The sequence below is a fragment of the Streptopelia decaocto genome (genome assembly GCF_964273445.1).
Source record: "Streptopelia decaocto genome assembly, chromosome: 5".
Classification (NCBI taxonomy): domain Eukaryota; kingdom Metazoa; phylum Chordata; class Aves; order Columbiformes; family Columbidae; genus Streptopelia; species Streptopelia decaocto.
The window spans coordinates 9,985,756-10,008,155 of record NC_138659.1 but is presented as its reverse complement, the minus strand read 5'-3'; the positions used below and the strand labels follow the sequence as shown (position 1 = coordinate 10,008,155).

The following is a 22,400-nucleotide window of genomic DNA, read 5'->3' as shown; positions in this document are numbered from 1 at the left end:
AGTTTGCTGAGAATCTCTATATTAAACACTGTCAGAAGCAGGTACCAACTATGACCCACAGCTGGATCACCAGCCAGGACCCGCTGCAGCCTTTATTTAAGGGCAAAAAAGAAAGAAAAGAATCAAAGACACAAACAACATCTCTGCAGCTACCCAGGTGATCTTTTCCTTTTTTTGGGGGGGGGGGGGGGGGGGCTCTAAAAAAATAGAAATGCAGATTATCCTGGGGACAACAGGCTGATGGGAGAACAACATTCAGGCAACAGCACAAGGTGACGTACACTCTGGGCACAGCTGGAATCCTCCCAGCACTTACAGCCTTGCATACCCAAACAAGGTTAATTACAAGTTTTAACAAGATGAGTTATAAAATGATAGGCACAAACATAGGAAAAGAAAAAAAAGTGGGAATCTACATTATTTTTTTCAATTCTCACTAGAAAAATATTCTAATTATAAAAATAATTTGTATATAAGCACAGAATAAGCAGTATACTTTTCTGTCCGTCTTGTACGTCGAGTTTTGAACTCTTTGTTAAAAAGGCTTGTTAAATATATAATTTCTCAGTATATAGCAATAGTGTGTATATAATTTAATATAGAAATGACAAATATGCAACGTAAGACAGTAAATTACAAGTGGTTAATAAATTCTGTAAATACCATGACAGAAACGCACAGTTATGGCAAATTGCGTCCTCAACCTCTGAACCACCAGCTACAGAGAAAGACATTTGTACCCAGCTGAACTCAGCATTATTTTCAATCTCTTCAAAGTTTTCTGTTAATACGCAATGTGTGTATAAATATACTATTAAAGTTTATATATATACATGCACACAGAGAAAGACTTTTTTATTATGTGTATATATAAAATCAGTTACTTGACGGAAAGGCCCTCTAATTATATCTGCATAACCCCCATCTGGATACAATTTGGCATTTTACCCCCTTTAAAAATGAATTTTTAAAAAAGAGCCAGATTCTGGCTCCCGCACAGAATATACCCGGGACTTTGGGTGACAGAGCCATGCCTGCAGCTCAGCACACAGTTTGCAGCCCTGCATTCTTTTGACTGGTTTTGTTGGGTTTTTTATATATATACTAACACAGATTTTTAATTAGAGAAGGTAATTAAGAGAAGCGGGATCAAAGCTGAAAAATTCTGCTTTTCCAACTCCTCTTAAAAAGCAGGAAAATAAATCCGCGGATTGCTAATTCTTGAGACTTCAGGTTTTACGCTTAAAAACCCCTGTGAGAGAGGCCAGCAGAAGGCAGGCTGCAGGCACGGCTCCCAGCCACTGCTACAGTCATTATTTCAAGGCAGCTTTTGCTTGATAATGCACTTCTGAACGTGTCTGTGCACAAACACACACACGGATGCTACTGACACAGGTACTTCCCCCCTCCCCATATACATGATTAAAAAAAAATGTAAACCCAGTGATGTTTCATCAGGTTTCTACACCTTTGCCTCCGCTCTGTCAGCGAAGCTCAGGCAACTTTGGTCTTATTTGTATAACAGAAAAAGTGAAACTGGGGCCCAGCGCTGCGGAGGATGAGACCCCATTCCCTTGGAGAAGAAAGAAGTGAATTCAGTTTGAAACCTCGCTTCCTAATAAAGATAGGGAAGAGAAGGAATGCTTTAGAAAGCCTAAGAAATCATTTATACACTTGGTAGAAGAATGGCTGCTCTTATGCAGTTAGTAGCTGGTACCTTACAGGGTATTTGCTGCATGCCCGCCGGCACTGGCTCTGCCTGGGGGGCTGCGAGGAGCTGCTCCCCTATAGCAAAATGCAGGTTTTCTTGTCCTTGAAAGGGTTCTCAGAAGCGGGGATTCCCATTAGCAACGGATCCTTCTTGGCATGTTCTTCACAGTAAAGCATCAGGTCCGCTGATGCTTTTGACACCTGCAGAAGACAGGGAGAAAAAAAAACAAACCAAAACCATAAAATGGTATTTCCCCATAGCCGGTGACACGTTGAAATGCGCCGAGAGCTGCTGATGGGTAAAAAGTCCCTGCGTGGGATGGGAGAGGCGCCCGGAGAGCAACGCGCTCTCTGGGGCCCCATCTCCCGCTCCGGCTGCATCTGCCGCGGGAGGAAAGGACGGACCCCGCGGGGTTAGTTTGTGACACCAGGAAAAAGCACCACACGGCTTCTGCAGAAAACCAAAAATAAACAGGAGGAGGCTCAAAATAATACGGTAGGTTGGTAAGGAGGAACTTCTGGCCTGTAATGTTGGGGACGGTCAACAGAGGTGTCCTCGGGTGACCGGCCGCTTGGGGACAGCTGTGCAGGGTCGTCACTCGCACGGGAACCTGGTTGGTTGTCCTGTGGCCTTGTAACGGGGCTGGGCAATGCAAGGAGCACGGCGAAACCCCAGGCAATATTCCTAGTGTGGCCAACATCTACCCCTGACAGCTGGAGAAAATGTTTGGCTTCTTCTCTGCCTTAAGTTAAAGGAATCCAGGTTCTACTATCTTCTGTTTTTTTAAAAATGTCCCTACACATTCGCCTTCTTTGCAGATGTAGCATTCAGCCAGCTGAAGGATGGAACAAACCAACCAACCAACAAACCCCAAATCACACAATAGGCACGAAAATGGAAATGCGTACCTGCCCTTTGTTTTACGCGTTTGATTTGCACTTCATATTTCGCTTTTGTTCTCCTAAGAGCCCACAAAGCACTGAGCTACCCAAGGATACTGCTGGTAAGCAGCCACAAAAATTACACTTATTCAGATTTGTTAGGCTGAAATTTCAATGTCACATTTTGAGATGGGGAAAATACTGAACTGTGAGCACACACATGCACACACACACTCTCCCTTATCGTATCACCCCACAGCTGGAAAGGGGAAAAAAAATAGGAAAAAGAGGAGCGGTGAAGAAGGATGTGCTCTCACCTTTATTCTTTCTACTGAGGCTTCTATTCTCAACTGCTGGACAGTCCTTCGGGCCTGGACTATGTTGTTGGTCGTGCTAGCTGTTTTGCCAGACATTGTCAGTGAGCTCTGTTTTGAAAGACAGCACATTAGTTTTCCAGAAGGCAGCACAGCACATTAAACTGCTTTTACACAGACACGCAACCGTGACATGCTGCAAAAAAGTGCTTTTTAAAATATTCCTCTGCACAATGAGATAAACAGCTCAGCAAACTACGCTCTGCAACCAAAGCGCCCTTCAGAAAATATGCACTGAGGTCTTGTGCATCTTACTGCTTCGCTCTTGGCTGATTTGGAGGTCTTAACTTCACGGTGGTCCCACAAAACCTCCGCTTCTTCACCTACAGGCAGCTCATGCAGCACACACTCAAGCCCACCTGGCTCATGGGACCCCACGAGCTGTTCCTGCACAGCATCACATAGAAACCCCCAAAAATATCCTTACAGGCATTGCAGCAGCAAAGAACTTATAGCTAAATTATTCGGGTACCCAGGAGCTCAAAGAGCAGCTGGTTGAGGACAGTGCTGCCCCGTGCAGCTGTCCTTTCTGTGCCAACCCTCGCACACAATCTGTGCACAAACCCTGCCGGTCGCTTCCCACGGATCCATCAGAATAATTGGCTCTGCGGTGCTGCACTTAAATCATTTATTGCATTACAGGGACTCGAGTACAGCGTAGCTGCTTGTGACCTTTCCAAGTGCTGCTGACAGCGTTTCCTCGTGGGCTTCGGGTTTCTCACAGCTCCAGGAGCAGCGCTGGGTTTGCAGCCGCTGCTCGTGCCTGCCCGGCCAGCTGGGAACAGCAGCGTTTCGCACAGAGTTCCCGTTTCAGCCATCGACCGGCCACAAGTACCGCAAGTTCCGTGCTAACTGGTACTTCATGCTTTCTGCTGCTCTTCTAACATCCCTGCGGGGGGACAAACATGATCCAGGGAATGAGGACAGGCTGAGAGAGTTGGGGTGTTCAGTCTGGAGCCTGAAGCTCCAGGGAGACCTTACTGTGGCCTTTCCAGACTTAAAAGGGGCGCATAAGAAAGATGGGGATAGGACAAGGGGTGATGGTTTTAAACTAAAGGAGGGAGATTCAGGCTGGACATGAGGAAGGAATCGTTGCCCCTGAGGGTGGTGAGAGCCTGCCCCAGGTTCTCAGAGAGGTGGTGGATGAACCATCCCTGGAGACATCCCAGGCCAGGCTGGACGGGGCTCTGAGCAACCTGAGCTGGTGAAGATGTCCCTGCTCATGGCAGGGGTGGCACTGGGGGAGCTGGGAAGGGCCCTTCAACACAAACCATCCTGAGACTCCTCTCACTGGCTTTGGGCAGAGCAATGCCCAGCAGCAGGTAACACCTCCTGCTCAAGCACAATTAAGACAGACATTAATAACTGACATTAGGTATCATTAAAAACTTATTTCCTGGAACAAATATTAAAAATACACTCACAACTCTCTCTGATCTGCATGAATCCAGCCACACAGCAGTTCTCTGCCCTACTTTCCCAGGAACTCTTTGCATCCAAGAGCTGATGACAAGCACGAAACCCAGAACTAGTTTAAACACTGCACATACTCCAAATGACCGATTTCAGGGCAAATCACAGAAGGTCTTTTACAATTTTAGAAGCTTTAAGCGTGTGCCAGTTTAGAGCTGGCAGCTCCAGCAAGCCGCCCTGCAGCAGGTGACGGCCACGCCAGGGACACGCCGCATCCGGAGCATTTACCTCCCGCTCCTCTAGATATTCCCCCCAGGGTTTCTGTCTGCAGCCACCACGGGTGAAGCTGCAGCAAAGTGAGGGAAATTTGAGAAGAGGTTGATGACACCGGGGCTAGTGACACAGGGTTGGCAGCAGACGCTGCCGGCTGACTCACCCCGGCTGCGCACAACAGCCCGTAAACCACGGTGGTGGCTTCACCTCCACAACACCCGGTCAGCACCCGAACCTGGGGTTGTGACAGTCACCCACTGCCCCGGCTCCCCACGGGCCCCTCACCACCCCTACATTTCCACAAAGTTCACATTGTGCTCCAGACAGGTCACCTATAGACTGAGCTGCATATGATTTGCTGCTTAACACACACAAAAGGTAATTAATGCAAAATTTTAAAAAGCCATCAGGACTTTTCCTCTGCAAATGGCTCCATCTTAACCGAGGACTCGTGCACTCATCCTGCTGTGGCACCAACCCCCGCTGCTCCATGGAGCCGCATTCGGAGGCACCACAAAGGGAACGAGCCAGGATGGCACAAAAGCGGCTCATCCTCCAGCCGTCATTTCATCCTCGCACAAAGACGCAGGAGGTGACAAATCCAAACCGTGAGTCAGCACGGGGCAGCTGTGACCATGCGGTGCTGGGAGCGAGCCCACGGACCCCTCTCCCAGTACGGGCACTGGTGTGGCTGGAGCGGAGCTGCTGTCTCCCAGTGCCATTGGCTCCTCACTCGGCACGGCTGCGGGTACAGAGGTTTGGGAGCTTTGGTTGTGAGGAGACCTAAGACACACGGGGGTCTGAAATACTCTCTGTATCAACATCACACCACAAACGCTGTTACTAATCCAGATCCGCCCTCTAACAGTGGAGTTATTGCTGATCTCAGAGCTGCAACATCCCACGGCAAGTACACAGCGTATGTGTCCTGAATTACTAATATTTGTAGCACTCAAGTATTAAAATGCATCTTGACGGCACATTTAGTGATTCAATCTGTAAATTACTCAAGAGAAGAAGGAATGCTGACTGGCACAGCGCAAACACATATGTCTGGAAACAGTCACAAACCCATTCACAAAGGTTTAAGTCTGATGTTTTGCTTTATTGCTGGGATAGGGCAAGCTACTCAGCGCATGCTCCCTGCTATAAGTGATGATGGGAGGTGTACGTTGAACACGTGTCGTATTATTTGTAAAACACCAAGTGGAAGCTCTCCAGGGTGCGAGGCAAAGGCCGTGGTGCTTTAATTGCTCGGACAAGGGCTCTTCCAGTTGACACCAGTAACGGCCAACTCAGCGAGCCGAGGCAGGAACATACCGAGTGCTTCACCACAGACACAGAATTCTATACAATCAGGAGAATCACCTCCCACACAGAAGAGTGGGCCATGTCTTCGCTGAAGACGGCAGGGTCAGGACCACATCCAGGGCTTGGTGCCACTGTGGGCACTGCCCAAAGGGATGTGACCAAGCTGGAGCTCCCGAGACTCCCACCGGCAGCACCCGAGCCCACACACAACCGGAGTCTTCTGTTACTCAACTTTTGGGGCATCTAACCTGATAATTTGGTGGATTTAATTATTGCAAAGCTAGAATTGCTAGAAAGGAAGTTTAAAAGGACACAGATTTTGCAACTTTTGTTCAATGCCTCCTGCCTTGGCTGGCACGGGATGGCAGCTCTGCTGCCACAGCCCCTTCCGACACCCAAAAGCAGCACCTGAGCCCCATTCTGCTCAAAGCTGCTAATACATTCCAGCCCAAGTTTTGAGACTCCTTCCCACTGAAAGCAATTGGTTGCAATGGGAAATGACCAGACCGAAGGTTTTGCTGAATGTGGGCTTCCTCGCCTAATCCTGGCGCTTGCTTAGGTTGCAGAGCCCAACTGGGATTTCTGCTCAATGTGTAAATCGTAAAATCATAGAATAGTTTTGGTTGGAAAAGACCTTTAAGATCATGGAATCCAGCTGTTAACCCAGCCCTAGCACTGACCCATGTCGCTGAGAACCTCATCTCCGTCTGTCCAACCCCTCCAGGGATGGTGACTCCACCACTGCCCTGGGCAGCCTGTTCCAATGCCCGACAGCCCTTTGGGGAAGAAATTGTTCCCAACATCCAACCTAAATCTGCTGTATCCCTCCAGAACCCAACATGGGAGATGTACAAATACCAACCACCAGCTTGGCTACACGGAACTGAAATGGCAGAAGAGGAATTTAAAAGGAATTTCTCACGTTTACATAATCTAACTAAGAAAATGTAATAGATATAAGACTACTGGCTACCTTGGGAAATTTACTTTGCAAAGAATACAGTGAGAAATCAGAAGACCCCACCTTTTGGGGGTTTCGGTTTTGATCAGAATAAAACCACAGGAGCTGTTTCACATGGACGTGAAAGCACAAGATCCACCACAAACCAAACCCAAACTGCCAGTCCAGACCCCGCAGTTTTTATTCACTATATTGAAAAACTATAGTGTGAGAAAAAACCAACACAAAGCGAATTATTTTTATAAAGTAATACCGTTCAAAATTGCTGATCCCTCTAATTTTAATTGTAGTACAATTTTTTTTTTTAAGATAGAAGGTTAAAAACCAATTACTGCAAAATGCAAAGATAAACCATTCTCCTCTCATTTCGCTGGGGCAAGCCCAGGCTGACTTTGCTCAGCCTTCCCTTCCCTGCCCCAAGCCACAGCCCCAAAACCCCTTTTAGTGCAACTGGTGAGGTTTGAGTTTCTCTGGAGTTCCTTCCCATCCTGCACCACTGACCTCGTTAGGAAAGTTTCAGTGCTTATTTTCCCAGCTGGCTAGCTTTGTTAATAAATTAATGTTTAAAAAAAACCCAAAACAACACACCAACCCCAAAACCATAACATTTGAAAATTAAATTGCTGTGTTTCCTCGTCTTCAAACAAACATAAGCAGCATTACTTTAATAGTCCTCCTAAGATTACAAAATCTCTTCTAGGGAGAGATTTACAAACAACTAGGTCATCACCCAATAATATTGTTTTCCCTCCCAGTTCCTGGCAACCTACTCTATGAACTGAGCTGCTGTGCCCATCTCGAGCCACAGGACTTCTCGTAGGGTCCATTTGATTGCAGATAATGGCAACCAACTGCATAAAACTAGGCAGATTTATATCAGTGCTGTACACAGAACTTGGGGTTTCGTGCCCTCGGAGCCTGGGGCACAGTTTTCTGGGACAGGGATGTCTCCAGGGATGTTTCCCAGGAGAATTAAGGCACTCTGGAAAGAAAAGACAACTTGGCTGGGGAGAGCACTGCCCCAATTTCTAGGAAACAAGCCAGAAGCAAAGACACCCCGAGAGCCCAACCCGCCCCATCACTTCTCTCAGCGGGATCTGTCACACCACCCAGCACTCTCAGCCACAATTATTCTATTAAAACGGAGCAAACCCAAAGTTCACACACGTTTTTCAGTTGACCACTTCAGACAAACCATGGCTGGTGTGATCTGGGGCTGTCCCAAGCAGGAGTCGAGCCAGGGGTCCCCTGTTCCCAAACACACAGCAATGACAACGTCGGTCCCCACAAGTGACAACGCCGAAAAAGGGCACATCAGACCCACAGCTGACAGTGACAGAGATTACCTGGCCCCAGACCAGCTGCAACTCTGACTCACGGCCTAAAAAGAGACAAAATAATCAGTCCCACCAACAGCCTTTGCTGGCCACCATGCCCAGGGCAAAGCCTTTCTGCAGAACACGCTCTGAAAACATCGACAGCTCACTTCGAAAGCAGATGGGGGACGTGTTTTTCCCAGCTGTGCTGGCTGCTCTAATAACACCAGGAAGCTTTTGTGCCCATGGTTCACACCGGGTAGCAAGGGGTTCGTACGTTTTCCTGCCATCTCCAGCTCCCCTCCAGCCGCACAGCCACAGCTCAGCACAGCAGTGCTTGTGCAGCTGGTGTCACCTTGTCTTTATCACAGGAGGGTTTGTGTTGAAGGGACCTTCCCAGCTCCCCCAGTGCCACCCCTGCCATGAGCAGGGTCATCTTCACCAGCTCAGGTTGCTCAGAGCCCCGTCCAGCCTGGCCTGGGATGTCTCCAGGGATGGTTCATCCACCACCTCTCTGGCCAACCTGGGCCAGGCTCTCACCACCCTCAGGGGCAACAATTTCTTCCTCATGTCTATTTATTTTACTTCTTTTCAGTCCTGAGCACATCATGCAGCTTTGATTTGCCCCTTCTTAACACAGGAACAGAAAGAAGGGGTGAGATGGTCACCTGGAAGAGCAGCTTCCATCACAGCAGCCATCAACCCCACCAGCACCAGAGAGGACCCATGTCCAGCCCACAAAACTCTCCAGCACATACTACCAGACACTTGTGGTCACTTTTTGTCCTTTTTCACTCCTCATCCCTACCCCCGCTCTGTTTGGAGGTTGTCAGAAGTGAAAAGAATCCCTACGGGGAAGGTGGGAACGACAGAGGAGAGAGGAAATCTGCCAGCTCTCCCCGGTACCGCAGCCTCACCAAGGCCCACGATGCACCAATCTCTGTATTAACGGCAGAGACAACAAACGAATTGAGCAAACACGCCAGCAGGAAGGCTCAGCTCATCCTCTGGGGAAAATACCTTTTTCCATGGAAAATGAAGGGCTTCAGTTTGTTTAACAGAGGAGGATGCTCACCAGCTTCCCTTTGCCAGGGAAAGGTCCAAGTGCACTGCGCATATACCTGCATTTTTTTTTCCTTTCTTATAAATAACAACAGAAACAGCTACAAACAGGTGGAGCTGCCCCTATTACCTAGAAAAGACCTATTTTTCAAGGCCTTGCCCTACTTCTTTCCAGAGGCTTTAGGTAAAGAGGTTACAATGCAGCAGTCTGGGCAGGTAGGCAGCTGGACATCAAACTGGAGCTCCAACCGGGATAATTAAACACCAATTTATCTTTTTTACTCTTTAAATCCAGGACTTAGGAACCACCTGTTGAGTGAAATGTAATTAAATCATCACTGCTGAAGTACACGCAGCAGCTCAGCCTCGCAAGCAGTTCCTGTTCTCTCTGGTTATGTAAAGTCAACTTATACTGCAGCTCCCAACCCCAGCCAGCAGCCGAATAAAGGTTCAAAAAGCTATCTGGTTACTATTTCTCTTGAAGCAAACCAGCTTTCAAGTTGAGTAACTAAAAACTGTTGGGTGATAGAGCGGATTGAACAAAACACAAAATGACAACGCTAAAAACTATGGCGTCTAAAAGCGCAGAAGATGTTCATGGCTTTAACACCCGCGGGTTTCCAGGGTGCCAGCCCGCAGCGAGGGGTCGGCACGAATCTAAAGTTACAGATAATTTGCAAATGTGAATTTCTAAGGCATCTCCTTTTTCCAAGCCATAGAAGCTGTGCTGAGGGTGATACAGGCTCCTGTAGGGGAAGATGCCCTCTGAGCAGAGGCGCAGGGAGACCATGGCACAGCAGGCTCCAAATTCCGCAGCTTTTTGGGAAATGGTGCGCAAAGGAGCACAGGAGCAGCCTCAAAACCAGAGAGCAACACCAGCCTTGCCAGTGACCCCCTGTATCCCTGGCAGAGGGGATCCCTCCTTGCCAAGGTGACGGGTGACGCTAGGGCAGCATTTCTGCCCCAAAAACACATAACATGGAACCACGGGAGCTCATCTTTATGGTTTTGGTGATTCCGCAAGCGCTGCAGGTTTACAAATGAAACTGCACCAGTCCTGCAACCTCCCCAGTTTTACTGAAACAAATTTAAGCTGCATCCATTTTGCATCTCATCACCAAAACCAAAAACTCTGCCTGTCAAACTACACCAGCAGCTCCGCGCTGCTTCATGGCGCTGTCTGCAAAAAACACATTGTGGTGACCGACCTTCTAACACCATCCTCCCTGCAGCCTTTCACCCGCTGCCTTCAGCCAGGACCCTGCAAACGATTCGGGAATAACGCAGCATCCAAACCCAGATCCAGCTGTCTCCTCTCACCTACCGACACGCTCCAGAGCCAGCAGGAATAAAGAGCCAACTCCTACCTCTGAAGTCAGCAGTTTTGCTTCTGAAAATACAGAGAACAGATTTGTTTGGTATGAAGGTGGCATTTTTATGGGTGCTTTTCTGTGCTCATAAGTTTTGTTTTATGAAAATCCTTGCTCCCATGAAGCTGGGACAGCACAGCGAGCTGACACCTCCTCAGCGGGGTGACCCCGCCATCGGCAGTGCTTTGCAGCCCTCCCGCTCCTGTGCAAGGACCCTGTCCTGCTCCAGACTCATTTAAGGTGGAAAACACCTTTAAAACCATCAAGTCCAACCATAAACCTGATGCTAAGTTAAGGTCAGTCCTCATGGGGAGCAAGCAGGAGCCACAATGGCCCCAGAGGGGGTGATTTAAGGAGGGGGTAACACCAGAGCCCCTCTCCAGCACCTGGGATGACTGTGGGTGAGTGCACCATGGCGTGGGGTGTTTCGGTGCCGTTTTCCGTGGATTCTTGGGTGCTGCGAGTGCTTCTGCACGTGCCGCTTTCCCAGGCGCTGCCGTGGGAGCCCGAGGCCGGCGGCTCGTCAGGACTTGAACGCTGGTTGTTGGTTTTCCTACGGGGCAGACAGGGCTGCTCGGGAGCAGGTTTGTTATGACTTGCAGAACCTAAAAACTCTCCAAGTTCCGAGCCAAGAGGCCTGACGCCGGCGTTAAAGGCCATAACTGGGTGCAAAAATAAACAACTTCACTCTGAGCGTGCAGCATCGCATAACCAGGTATGCCAGCGTACAGAAACATGGTTGCACGCAAGCGTCAGAAAGTCTCCATCGTCGTGATATTTCATGGTCTTGGTTTTTTAATGTTGAGGTCCCTGAAGGGAAGAATCTGCTGGAGGAATCTCAAAGTGCCTGGCACTACCTTCAGCCAAACCACTTGTGTCTTTGTGCTGGAGCAGATCTGGAGGGGAACAGCGTTTGCTGTGAGTATTTGGAGTCCCTGCGAGCACTGACATGTCCCCCCAGATCCAGCACGTCCCGGCATGCAACGGCACTTCTCCACAAGCACCCGGCAACGGGGATGCCAGCTGGAAGACCACACTTTTAAAATTTTATCATTTATAATTTATATAAGTTTATATAAACTTCATATATTTTTATAATTTTATAATTGGGAAGTCAGGATGCGTCTCGAGCGTGGAAAAAGGGTGGAGGAGGGTGGAGAAAGCGCAGGGTGAGCAGCCCTGATCCGTCACGCCTGCCGGACACAGCCCGGCCCAGGCCCATTCCCGCCTGCTTATCTCCACAGCACCTCTCCGGGAACGCTCCTTATCACATCCACGCCTTCAAAGTACACACCACAAAAGCTACCCACGCTGATCTTCCAGAAACAGGGACCCGCTGTCCTAGATGCAACCCTAATTAGCGAGTGCTGGGATGAGGAGGACACGTTCAGCACTCCCGCTCCAGCCGGTTGCTCTGCTCGGAGAAGGAAACGGTCCCTCCAGCAAAACAGCCCCTTCCCAGCTCACCCACCTCCGGCGCCTGCGCGATCCCGGCTTGGCAAAGCTGCACCTCGCTCGGGTTATGCGGCCAACCCAGTTTTTCCAGCGGCGGGGGCAGCCCCGGGGGAAGCCCAGGGCTGAGCTCCTGTGCCCGCACGGGGCCGTGCTGACACCCAGTGGAAACCACGGCGAGACGCCGGCACAGGGAAACGCCGCGGCTGGAATCTCATCCTTCTGCTCTACTACTGAACAGAATGGAAAATAAAACATGTAAGCAGGAAGACATCGGAGTCCTGCCCTCAGCATGAACACAGAATTAAGTAGTAAAATGAAATAGAGATTAGAGATGCTACGGACTAGAGATACTAAACAAGGAAGAAATTTTTTACACTGAGGGCAGTGAGAGCCTGTCCCAGTTCCCAGAGAGGTGGTGGATGAACCATCCCTAGAGACATCCCAGGCCAGGCTGGACGGGGCTCTGAGCAACCTGAGCTGGTGAAGATGTCCCAGCTCATGGCAGGGGTGGCACTGGGGGAGCTGGGAAGGGCCCTTCAACACAAACCATCCTGTGATTCTACTCTTTCTGCCCATTTTTCTCTGTGATGCTTATACTACACCCGACAAAAGGAGAGACGAGGTTGTGCGACACATCGGAGCTCAGCAGGAGGACTCAGACACACTCAAACACTTTGCAGTACCGAACGCAGCACGCGCCATGCAAACCTCGCAGGGAAAACCACCGTGATTCGGGAAAAGTGGGGGCACTGCTCACAGCACCCCCTCCCTCGCCTCCCTCCGCGCAGCCCCAGCCAAGCCCTGGGCAGTTTGCAGCTCCTGCTTTTGCAGCTCCCACAAATCAAACCATCAGCACAGCGATGACAGGGACGGCTAGCAGGTTCCTGGCAAGAGAGACTCTATTTTTAAACAGATATCAGGCAAGATTTACAATCGCAGCACAAATATTTCATACACACTAGAGAAAGTTTGGGTTCGGTAAAAGAAAACAAGATCCTCCCCAAACAAAACCAACTCCTTTGCATATTCAAGGATCACACTATTGCCGTGCACAGAGAAAAGCTGAATCTGGCAGCTGCAACTCTCGCACCTCCCGGTTTTGGGGAAGGACTTGGGTGCTTTGGGCTGCACACCCTGCACAGCACCACGGCTGAAGAGATCTGGGAAACCAAGGCACCCCACAACACCCAGCTTGTGTTCTGATGGGCACAGAAGCTGCTGTTTTGCATAAAGTTGCTTGTTTTTTTATACAGTCTGCACAAGCGCAGATCTTACATGCAACACAAGCTTGAAGCAAACACAGAGACAGGGGTTTACATGTCGGAGGTATAAAAGCGAGATTGCAAAACCACTTTTGCAGCAGGAAAGACAGAGTACAACAAACTCTGCCTCCATCTGTATCTCCTGGAGAAAGTGCCGTAACCAGGGCCGGGCTATGGGAAGTCTGGGCATGCAGGTTCATCTGCTCGTCAGTGCACATGGAGAATAAAAGGTCCTTAAAACACCAATTTGTGATGTTTGCTTCTGCAGAGAATTTACACTTGAAAATATTTAGAGATTTTAAAGTAGAAATCTCCTTTTAAATTACAAACAACGCTGCCAGTGTTTGTCTAAATTAGTCTAAAATGCATAAAAATCCAAAACTGTGAAATGAAAGAAAACAGACAACTCCCAAAATCTTCAATTGGATTTAGCATTCTAAGTATTTAATTAAGGATGTATTCCTGCATAATCTCCATTCCACAAGTTATACCAGCACCACCCTGCTGATCAAAACTGGGCTACATTTGATTTTCAGTCAGGCTCCATACCTGCACCTCTGTCAAACCCCATTTACTTATCCAGAAACAAGTAGTGGAAAAACCTGCTTTTATTTTCCTTCGTGTTTTTTCTGACTTAACTTTTTATATCTTTAGTACAAACGAAAGCCATGAAAACTGACTTCTAGATCAAGGTTACTTTGAAAAACATCTGAGCAGTATTATTTTAAAGATATGGGCCTGAGGTCATTAGTAAAGACAACTGGTGCTCCCTAACGAGCCGCAGTGCAGTTTCCCTGCACAAGGTACCTGTTTATCCCCACAGACAGCACCCAGTTAACTCACACCAGAAAAGACAGACAAACTGCAAAGTGACCTTTGCAAAGAGATTTTAGATTTTAGCTGTATTGAAATCAGTTCATCTTACAGCACGTAAAGCAGGAGCGGTCCGTGGTTAAAGCACCAGCCTGGGAGTCACGAGATCCAGCGTGGCCTCAGGTTACGTGACCTTCAGCGAATTCTTTCGTCTGGAAGAGTGATAAAGCAGAGGACGCTGGTGGGAGATGCTCTGTGCACCTGAGCTCAGAGCAACCTACAGGGTGCAAAGTATTTCACAAGCTTCTCGGTTTCATTAATTTATCAAAGTACTTATTTTAATGAAGGGGCAAATACAGGGAGAGGAATTTGCACTCTGATATGGTCAAACAACACACGCATAACACAGCAAATACAGAAATCCATTAAGAGTTCCACGCTGCCCCTTGCTAACTGGCGTAGTAAAGGAGGAAAAGCCTAATTTCTGTGGGAGAAGAAGCACATTCAAAACAGCATTTCTGCCCCCCAATATTCAAGGGGAAGGTGGTAAAACGGGAGGTGAATGAGTGTCCACAACCACTGCTGCTAATGCCTTCGAGGGCTGCCTGCCCAGGGCTGTCCTTGGGGCCTCCTCTGCAAAGCTGCCCACTAGTTTGTATTTGTTCTACTCCAGAATAAAATTAAATCCCCAGGGTTTGGGATTTGTCACGTTGCTTCACATTTTGCATGAAAGAAAGGAAGAAGTGTGTACTGGAAACTCACCTACATAGGCAGCCTTGCTACCTGTCCAGCTCGCTTTGATTTTATCGGTGTAATGATCCTGAAACAGAGCAAAATAAAAACTGTAAATGCTTCACAGTGCAAGAAAGCCAAAGCTAAGAGGGGTGAGCACTTGTGGTTTACTTCCAGATACAAAGACTACAGTATTTTAAGATAGGTTTGAGGTAGATTTTTCAGTGAAACCATTCTTAGGGCCAGTTTCCCCATTTCCCTTCCCAAGGGCATGGCCAGGGAGGCCAGTTCCCTCTGCTCACCTCCCAAACCTGCACTAAGTCAACAAGTTTTGTTTTCACAGCCTTTTTGCACCGGCTCCTGCAAGGCTGATCCCACCCAGACCAATAGCAGACAGACTGAGAGGCAGCTCTTAGAAAAGCTACCGGCTTTAGAACAAGTTCAACTACTTTGAGTAAAGCCCCGAGCAGGTTTATATTGAGTGCCAGCATAGACAGTGCTGAGTGAATGTATTACTCGCTCCCTGTAGCCTCCTCTGAGATGTGAGCCTTTTGTGACATATATAGCTATATAGATATATTCTAGCAGCTGTGCTTCAACAGAGGCCTCTAAACATGCAGAAAAAAAATCCGGGAATTTGATCAGTCCTAAAAAGAGCAATTTCCTGCGTCAGATGCTGTTCACTGTTGCAAGACTGGCACGCTATATTTAACACCCTTCTTAAATTTTCATTGTATTAATTGCTTATTTTATACTAAAACTATACAGCAATGACAATACAGTGAGGGCAGCAATTTCCTAGGAGTTTTGGTCATGAATGACAGCGGAATTGGGCACCTGATATGTACAGCTCTGCACCGCTAAGAACAGAAACCGGCGCCTGAAGAACACCAGGGTTTATTTGTTTTAAAAACACCCATCTATAACACAAACCGAGCTGGCCACCCTGATGCTATGGGTAAAAGAGGTGGTGATAAAAACCACAAGGTGACATGCCTCTTTATTTACAAATAAAGTTGTTTTTCTTTTTATCCGCATTGCTTTGTTGCTGCATGGAGCCCAAGGGCACACACATTCCGTGCAAATACACGTCAAGTTCTAAAACCAGACTTTAATAATCTAACATTGACTGTGAATTGCTATGTTACCCTTTTCTGTAATTTATAATGCAGGTTTAGATACCTTTGTACCCCTACAGAGTCAAATATGGCGCAAAACACAGATTATATGCACTGGGCATTTATTAAATTGGCAAAGCAGCTGGGGCAGAGATAACTCATTAACCAGGGTGCAGCGGGATCCAGAATTGCCATTGACACTTTTTGGACGAAAACCAAACGTCATCTGCCAACGAAGCCCTGGCACCGCTCTGCAACCGGCCAAGTAATGCAATTAGCTACGAGATTTACAGGCCCTGGAGAGCCAGTTCCCGGCAAACTAACCCCAAAGTGATGCACAAGGGCACAGAGGTGCTGCCTGCCCTGCGCTGGCATCGCTTTAGAAATCACACACCGCTTCCCGTGTTGGAAACAGCATCAAAATGTTAACAGCTGCCGTTAAAAATCCTGGTACGGAGTGGGAAAATAAATCACATTTTAAAAAAGCGACTGCTGCGCTGCAGCCAGGCCTTGCGCCGGTGCCAAGCTTCTACTTTTCACATACAGCAAAGAAATAAACATAAATGCAATGTGTAACCTTCCTTTACATACGTGTGACAGCTGCGCAAAACACGAGTTTTAATGGAAAACCTCCTGCTTCGCTTATCTGTGCAAGTTCTCGCCCCAGTCACACACCCTGAAAATTATTAAGGAAAAGTAAGGGAAATTTTAATCTATTGACTTCTGCTTCCAGATGGAGATCAAAACACAAAGTAATCTTTAAATGTATCTAAAAAATAAATATGGTTCATAGGGGCCGCTTTCCACCCTAGGGCCATAAAGACTCTATATTCCTGCCTAATCAAAGCTCCTATCAGGTTAGTCATAAAACCCCACAAACCCAACATTTCCAGCGTAGTTTGAGGCCAGTGTAACGCACCCCCCTCCAAAACCCTCCCTACACCGAGCTGCAGAGCTAGAGTGAGAACACTCGGAGGTTGGGGCATCCTCGGGATGAGGGATAAACCAGGGGAGAGGGACACGAGGGAATATTGCAGCAGCCCCAGGATGAGCAGCCAGCGCAAGCATTCCCGGACAAACCCCTGCCAAGTTTTATACAGTAACATAAACCAGATTTGGCTGGAAAAAGGATGGTCCGTCTCCCAAGACTGTCAGTGACGCTTTCTGCTTATCCCAGCTCCAAGCTGAGACCCAAAACTCCACCTTTTTTTTTTTTTTTTTTGGCTTGAATCTAAAAACACAGCTGAAAGTGTATTTTGGGATCTGCTCAATCTTATTCACAGCAATGACAAACAAACCGGAGCATTTCACTTATAACAGCACCAACTTTTACATTTTTAGGGCAGCGACCCCCGGGGTTTAACACACGCTCCAGACGGCTGCAAAACTGAGCAACAGGAGAACGGAATTTTTTCATTCCACGCCTTACAAGAGTGAGATGATGCAGGAAAACAAGAGTTTGGCTGAAAGATTAGGGCTTTTCATTCACAAAAATAACAAGCTCTTTCAATTTAATCTCTAATTTCTGAGACTTTTTGTTGCAATGGATTAACTTCTTCCTCTGCAGCACAGACTGACCCTTTTCCCCGTGAATGAAGTTGGAGATTTTGATTCAGAACCAAAAGCTTCGGCCGAACCACAAATTCACGTTTCATGTTGGTTTATGTTCCCCTCGGGTATCTCCTTCCAGAGCAGACAACTTCTTGCCAGCTGTGCTGCTGCTGGTTAACAAGGACAACTAAGGAGCGGGATCAACAAGAGAGAGAGATGGTCAGCAAAAGATTTTGAAAACACGTGGAAAGCTGCACCGTACTACACAGGATCCTTCACAGCAACCTTGGTTTATTAATGCAAACTATAATGAACTGCCCCGGGACAGAATTTCTTGCACTTGGTTGTGATACGGCAGCACACGCAAATAAAACAAAACAGCTTAAATGCCTCTGGTGTCTGCTTGATTTTATTTTTTAAAACAGAAAGGAAATTTTCTTCCGGAAACACTCCAGCTACTCATCGAGATGATTAACGACATGCCAAAGAACCTTTTTTTCTTTTATTAACTGCAGAAGTGTACACAGATACATCACGTACCTCAGAACTGCAGACTGCACCAAAATTTAAGGCCAAAGACCTAACAAGAGAAGACAGAAATCTAAACATATCCAATTAGGGACAGACAGCTCAGGAAAAGCCTTTCTAGAGACAGACTTCCTACGTGACAAGTTTAAACTAAAGCTTAAGTTGATAAGCAATTAGAATGCCTGTTCCTGATGAACAAGCCCTCTCCTCTGCAGGGCCACCTTGGATGGAAACTGGGAGTTGTGGGGTTTTTTCTCTCCTCAGCTTAAATTGCCGTAAAACTTTCTCTTTTCCCCGTGGTTAATCCTACACCACCCACTCCTGTGCACACTGAGTGTTGGTTTTTGAATTGCCCAGCTCTTGCCCCGGCAAGGGCAAGAAGTTATTCTGAATATCAGCATCTAGCTGGGGTGGCTTTCGCACAGAGATTAACCATCCCTGCACAAAAATAATCACCATTTAGAGAGCAAGGCGATGCAAAATCTCCCCATGAGCTCCAACTGCTTCTGCACAAGGGTATGAATAGCAAAGGAGTGATTCAATAGAGCATGGCCAGGGAACTGAGCTGTCTCCCTCCCTATTGGGACAATGATCTGCTTTGCTACCCCAAAGTGCGGCGGAGGATCCTTACCTGCACATACATCCAACCCCAAAATGTGCCAAACAGTAACTTGTGCCTGTGTGGCAGGTTTGTAAATACAGGGGAGAACGGACAGGACGAAAAATGGTGTAAAGAAATGGAAGAGCAAGTCTGGTTCCTGCTTCCAGTTGAGCTGCTTAAGCAGTCGTTTGCTGCTGCAAAACAAATAATCCTTACAACACACTGTTGTTTTTTTTTTTTCTCTGGAACTCCATCACATGCCAAGACGCTGATACGGATACAGGAAGCTGAATATAAACACGTTGCCTGCTTGAGTGACTATTGAAAGGAACACAACTGAAAACACCCAGTGGGGGTGTCCCTGAGCATCTCACAGGAGCACATGGGAACGCCAGCTCCCCCCACGCTGTGTGTCTGCCCAGGGGATGGACAGGCATACCCCCACCTCCCCAGGGGACAGACAGATGTACCCCCACCGCTACGCCTTCTACCTACCCCAAAAAACCCCACGGAGAACCCTACCGTAACTCAGTCACCATGAGGACTTTTGTCATTACCTCTGCTCCTTCTGCTACTTCTCACTAATCCTTGCAAAATACAGAGTGAAAACTTATTACTCACAACATTAATATTGTCTCTTCTCCTTCCCTTCTGCGTTCCTCTACAGGTTATTGCCAAGACCAGGACAGGTGCGATTTCAGCAGAGACCACAGTGTTGAACGCAGGATGAACATTCAGGCACAGAAAAATGAGGTCTAGCTGGGTAATACTGCAAAATTCAGAAAATAGCTGCACGATCCCAGCAGTGATTAATGCAGAGCAAATCCCGAGAGTCGCCAAACATCTGCGGCTTCGATTTCCCAAGAAACGGCCACTCCACAACGACTTTCAAGATCTGGGGAACTTGCTTTCTGCTTCCATTAAAACTAACAAAAGTTTCACTACCGATTCCTGCCTCTATATGACGAGGACATTTCTGTGCTGGAACACGAGACCTGTGAGCCCCACTACCCATTCCAATAGTTTTTGGAGGCACAGATGAATTTGTAGCGATACAGCCCTCCCAGAAATGCTGCTCTGTAGCTCGGCAAAAGCTGTGGTGGTTTCTCATGCCAACTATACGCTGCTTTAAAGTATTTTTTTCCCCATGAAGCCGTAATCTCTGTTCTGGCACAGAGGACAAAGCGAAAGGGCTGAGGGTGGGGATTTATGAGGCTGTACCATGAAATTCTGCCGTAATTTGAATTTGCTTTTGCAATAGAGCGTAATCAAAGGATGATGCATCAGGGTCCGGGAAGCACTTTTCCACCCCAGCTGTCGCGTTTCGCAGCTTCCACAAGAGATTCAACACTTCAGCAACACCTGAAGGGATCGTGCAGCCATCGCCGTGCTACTGCCTGCGTCCCGGGAACCTGGCTCAAAAATACCGAGTCTTTTGTGGAACAGAACCTAAGAAATTAAGAACTTTCAGTATTCGTTAAAAAGGAAGTTATTATATAGCCAAAGGGACATATATTTGAAACAGAAAGTATCTGAAACCGACAGCACAACTCAATATTTGCATTTAAGTGTAACGCCAGCGTTTCTGACCAGCACTGCCTGTGGTTTAGGAGCCCTCAGAAACTTCTCCAATTAGCACGAAAGCTTCGTTTTTAAATGAAGGTGACCCCATCAGCTGAGTGATTAGGAAAGCGAATCTGACCCCAGCACTAGGGCCCATCCACTGTTCTCCTCTGGGTTTTATTTGCTGCTTTAGCGCCTGATTAAAGATATCCCAAACAACCGCAACATGCTCAAAAGGGGATGAAACATGGGATTGAGAAGTCGTTAACTGCGCACTAATCCCTCAATCTCATTTAGGGCTATCAAAGTAGCATGAAATGCTCCTGCCGTCCACTACTCGCTGTTCACTCACAGAATTTTGTTTCCAAACCAATTTACAACCAAGGCAAATGCAAACAAGCAACTCGTCGCTGATACTATTAGCTTTATGTCAATAGAAATGCCGGCCGATGACCTGACAAATTACTGTGAATTCTACTTGATATGCCATAGTAATCAAATTGTGTCCTGACCATCAGAACTAATGAGGCCCAGCTCCCTCCGGAGGTCCCGCCTCCCAACAGCACCAGCCTAAAAATACAATTTACACTCCAGAGATTTTATTTTTGCCTCCCCCAAAAGTAAAGAATTTAAGCTTGGAATAGAATATTCCAATTTAGAAGTTGCCTAAGTAAACTCATTACACCAGGGCGTGTAATCTTCTTGGTATCAACACGAAACCTCCTGGAATAATGACGCTCGCCGCTAATTAAACTCCTTCCCACACCAATCCCACAGCTCCTCGCACATGGGAAACTCGCACAAGCCCAGGAAAACGGGTGGGAGCAGTAAAATAAATACAGTTTAAATGATTTATTTGCAGGCTGCCCCTCCGCAGCCTCATCCATTTGCGGGGGATAAACTGTCGTAGTTTATGGATATATGTATTGAGCCTTTGGAGGAACAGAGGCTAAGAAAGTAAGAACTTTTAGTGTTCATTTTTAAAAAGTTATTATTGAGCCAAAGAGGCAGATATTTGAAACAAAAGAAGTATGTGAAACCCACAGCACAACTCAATATTTGCATTTCAATAAAACGCCTTAGAGAAGGGTTGGCCAGGCAGAGGCAGGCGGGGGAACGCCGGCTGCTGCTGCTCTGACCCTGTCGCCAACAGAAAGGCCTCATTTCTTTTCCTTTTTGTTTTTTATACACAATTTAGCAGATTTCGCCCCTTTCTGGCGCCGCACGCAACTTGTTGAACCGCATCAAAGCGGCTCCATCCTGCGCGCTGCCTCTGGCCGGGACTGCAATAAACTACAATAAAACTACAATAAACCCCCCTACACACACAAAAAAAAAAGCCACAAAACCAACCGAAAAACGACGCGGGAACCGCGCCCGTCGGGCCCAGCACCGCCCGCGGCCCAACCCGGGGGGGGCCCAGCCGATAACGGCGCCGGGCTGGCGTCTCCCGCTGTCGCTCCGAGGCCGTGCAGCCCCGCCCGGCCAGGAGAGCCCCCGGTACGGTGCCCCTCGCCCGCCCAGGCCCGGTACTCACCGCCCGCCGCTCCGTTCTCCGCCCGTCTCCACGGGCGACCGGAGCGGGCGGCTTTGGCCACGCCCCCCGCCTGCGCTGCCCCCGCCCCCCGCTCGCCCTGCCCCCGCCCACTCCCCCCCGGGCCCCGCCCCGCCCCCCTGGGGGCGGGGCGGGGCCCGGGGGGGAGTGGGCGGGGGCAGGGCGAGCGGGGGGGCGGATCTCCCTCCTCCCACTATAGAAAAGACATTTTTTTCCCCCTTTTTTAAGGTCCAACTAACCCAACCCGTGTCCCTGAGAACCTCATCTCCGCGTCTGTTCAACCCCCCCCAGGGATGGTGACTCCACCACTGCCCTGGGCAGCCTGTTCCAATGCCCGGCAGCCCTTTAGGGAAGAAATTGTTCCCCAGATCCAACCTCACCTCCCCTCCTTCCTCTCATCCTATCACAAAGCATGAACACTTTTTAGATAGATACTACTGATGTTTTACTTTTTTAACTTTAATTTGTTATTCCTGAGCCCAAGTACACGCAGCCCAAGGGAGCAGAGCAGGAGGGACAAGATGCCCGTTCCTAAAGCCCATCACCCCCC

At 48.1% G+C, this 22,400-nt stretch overlaps 1 protein-coding gene across 4 annotated transcripts; it reads right to left on the bottom strand.

Moving 5' to 3' along the window:
• Positions 1 to 144: 144 nt before the first annotated feature.
• Positions 145 to 21,913, bottom strand: GNG12 (G protein subunit gamma 12). 4 transcript variants are annotated; one of them, XM_082052285.1, is made up of 6 exons: positions 21,833 to 21,847; positions 16,644 to 16,728; positions 14,965 to 15,022; positions 14,315 to 14,414; positions 2,910 to 3,017; positions 145 to 1,911 (listed from the first exon to the last, which is right to left on the bottom strand). In XM_082052285.1, the coding sequence occupies exons 5-6, from the start codon at positions 3,003 to 3,005 to the stop codon at positions 1,786 to 1,788; spliced, it is 222 nt and encodes a 73-aa protein (XP_081908411.1). In that variant the 5' UTR covers positions 3,006 to 3,017; positions 14,315 to 14,414; positions 14,965 to 15,022; positions 16,644 to 16,728; positions 21,833 to 21,847; the 3' UTR covers positions 145 to 1,785. The 4 variants fall into 4 exon arrangements, with proteins under 4 accessions (XP_081908411.1, XP_081908410.1, XP_081908412.1 ...); XM_082052284.1 differs by lacking the exon at positions 16,644 to 16,728 and having other exon boundaries at positions 21,833 to 21,913; XM_082052286.1 differs by lacking the exons at positions 16,644 to 16,728; positions 21,833 to 21,847 and adding an exon at positions 21,649 to 21,759.
• Positions 21,914 to 22,400: the final 487 nt, after the last annotated feature.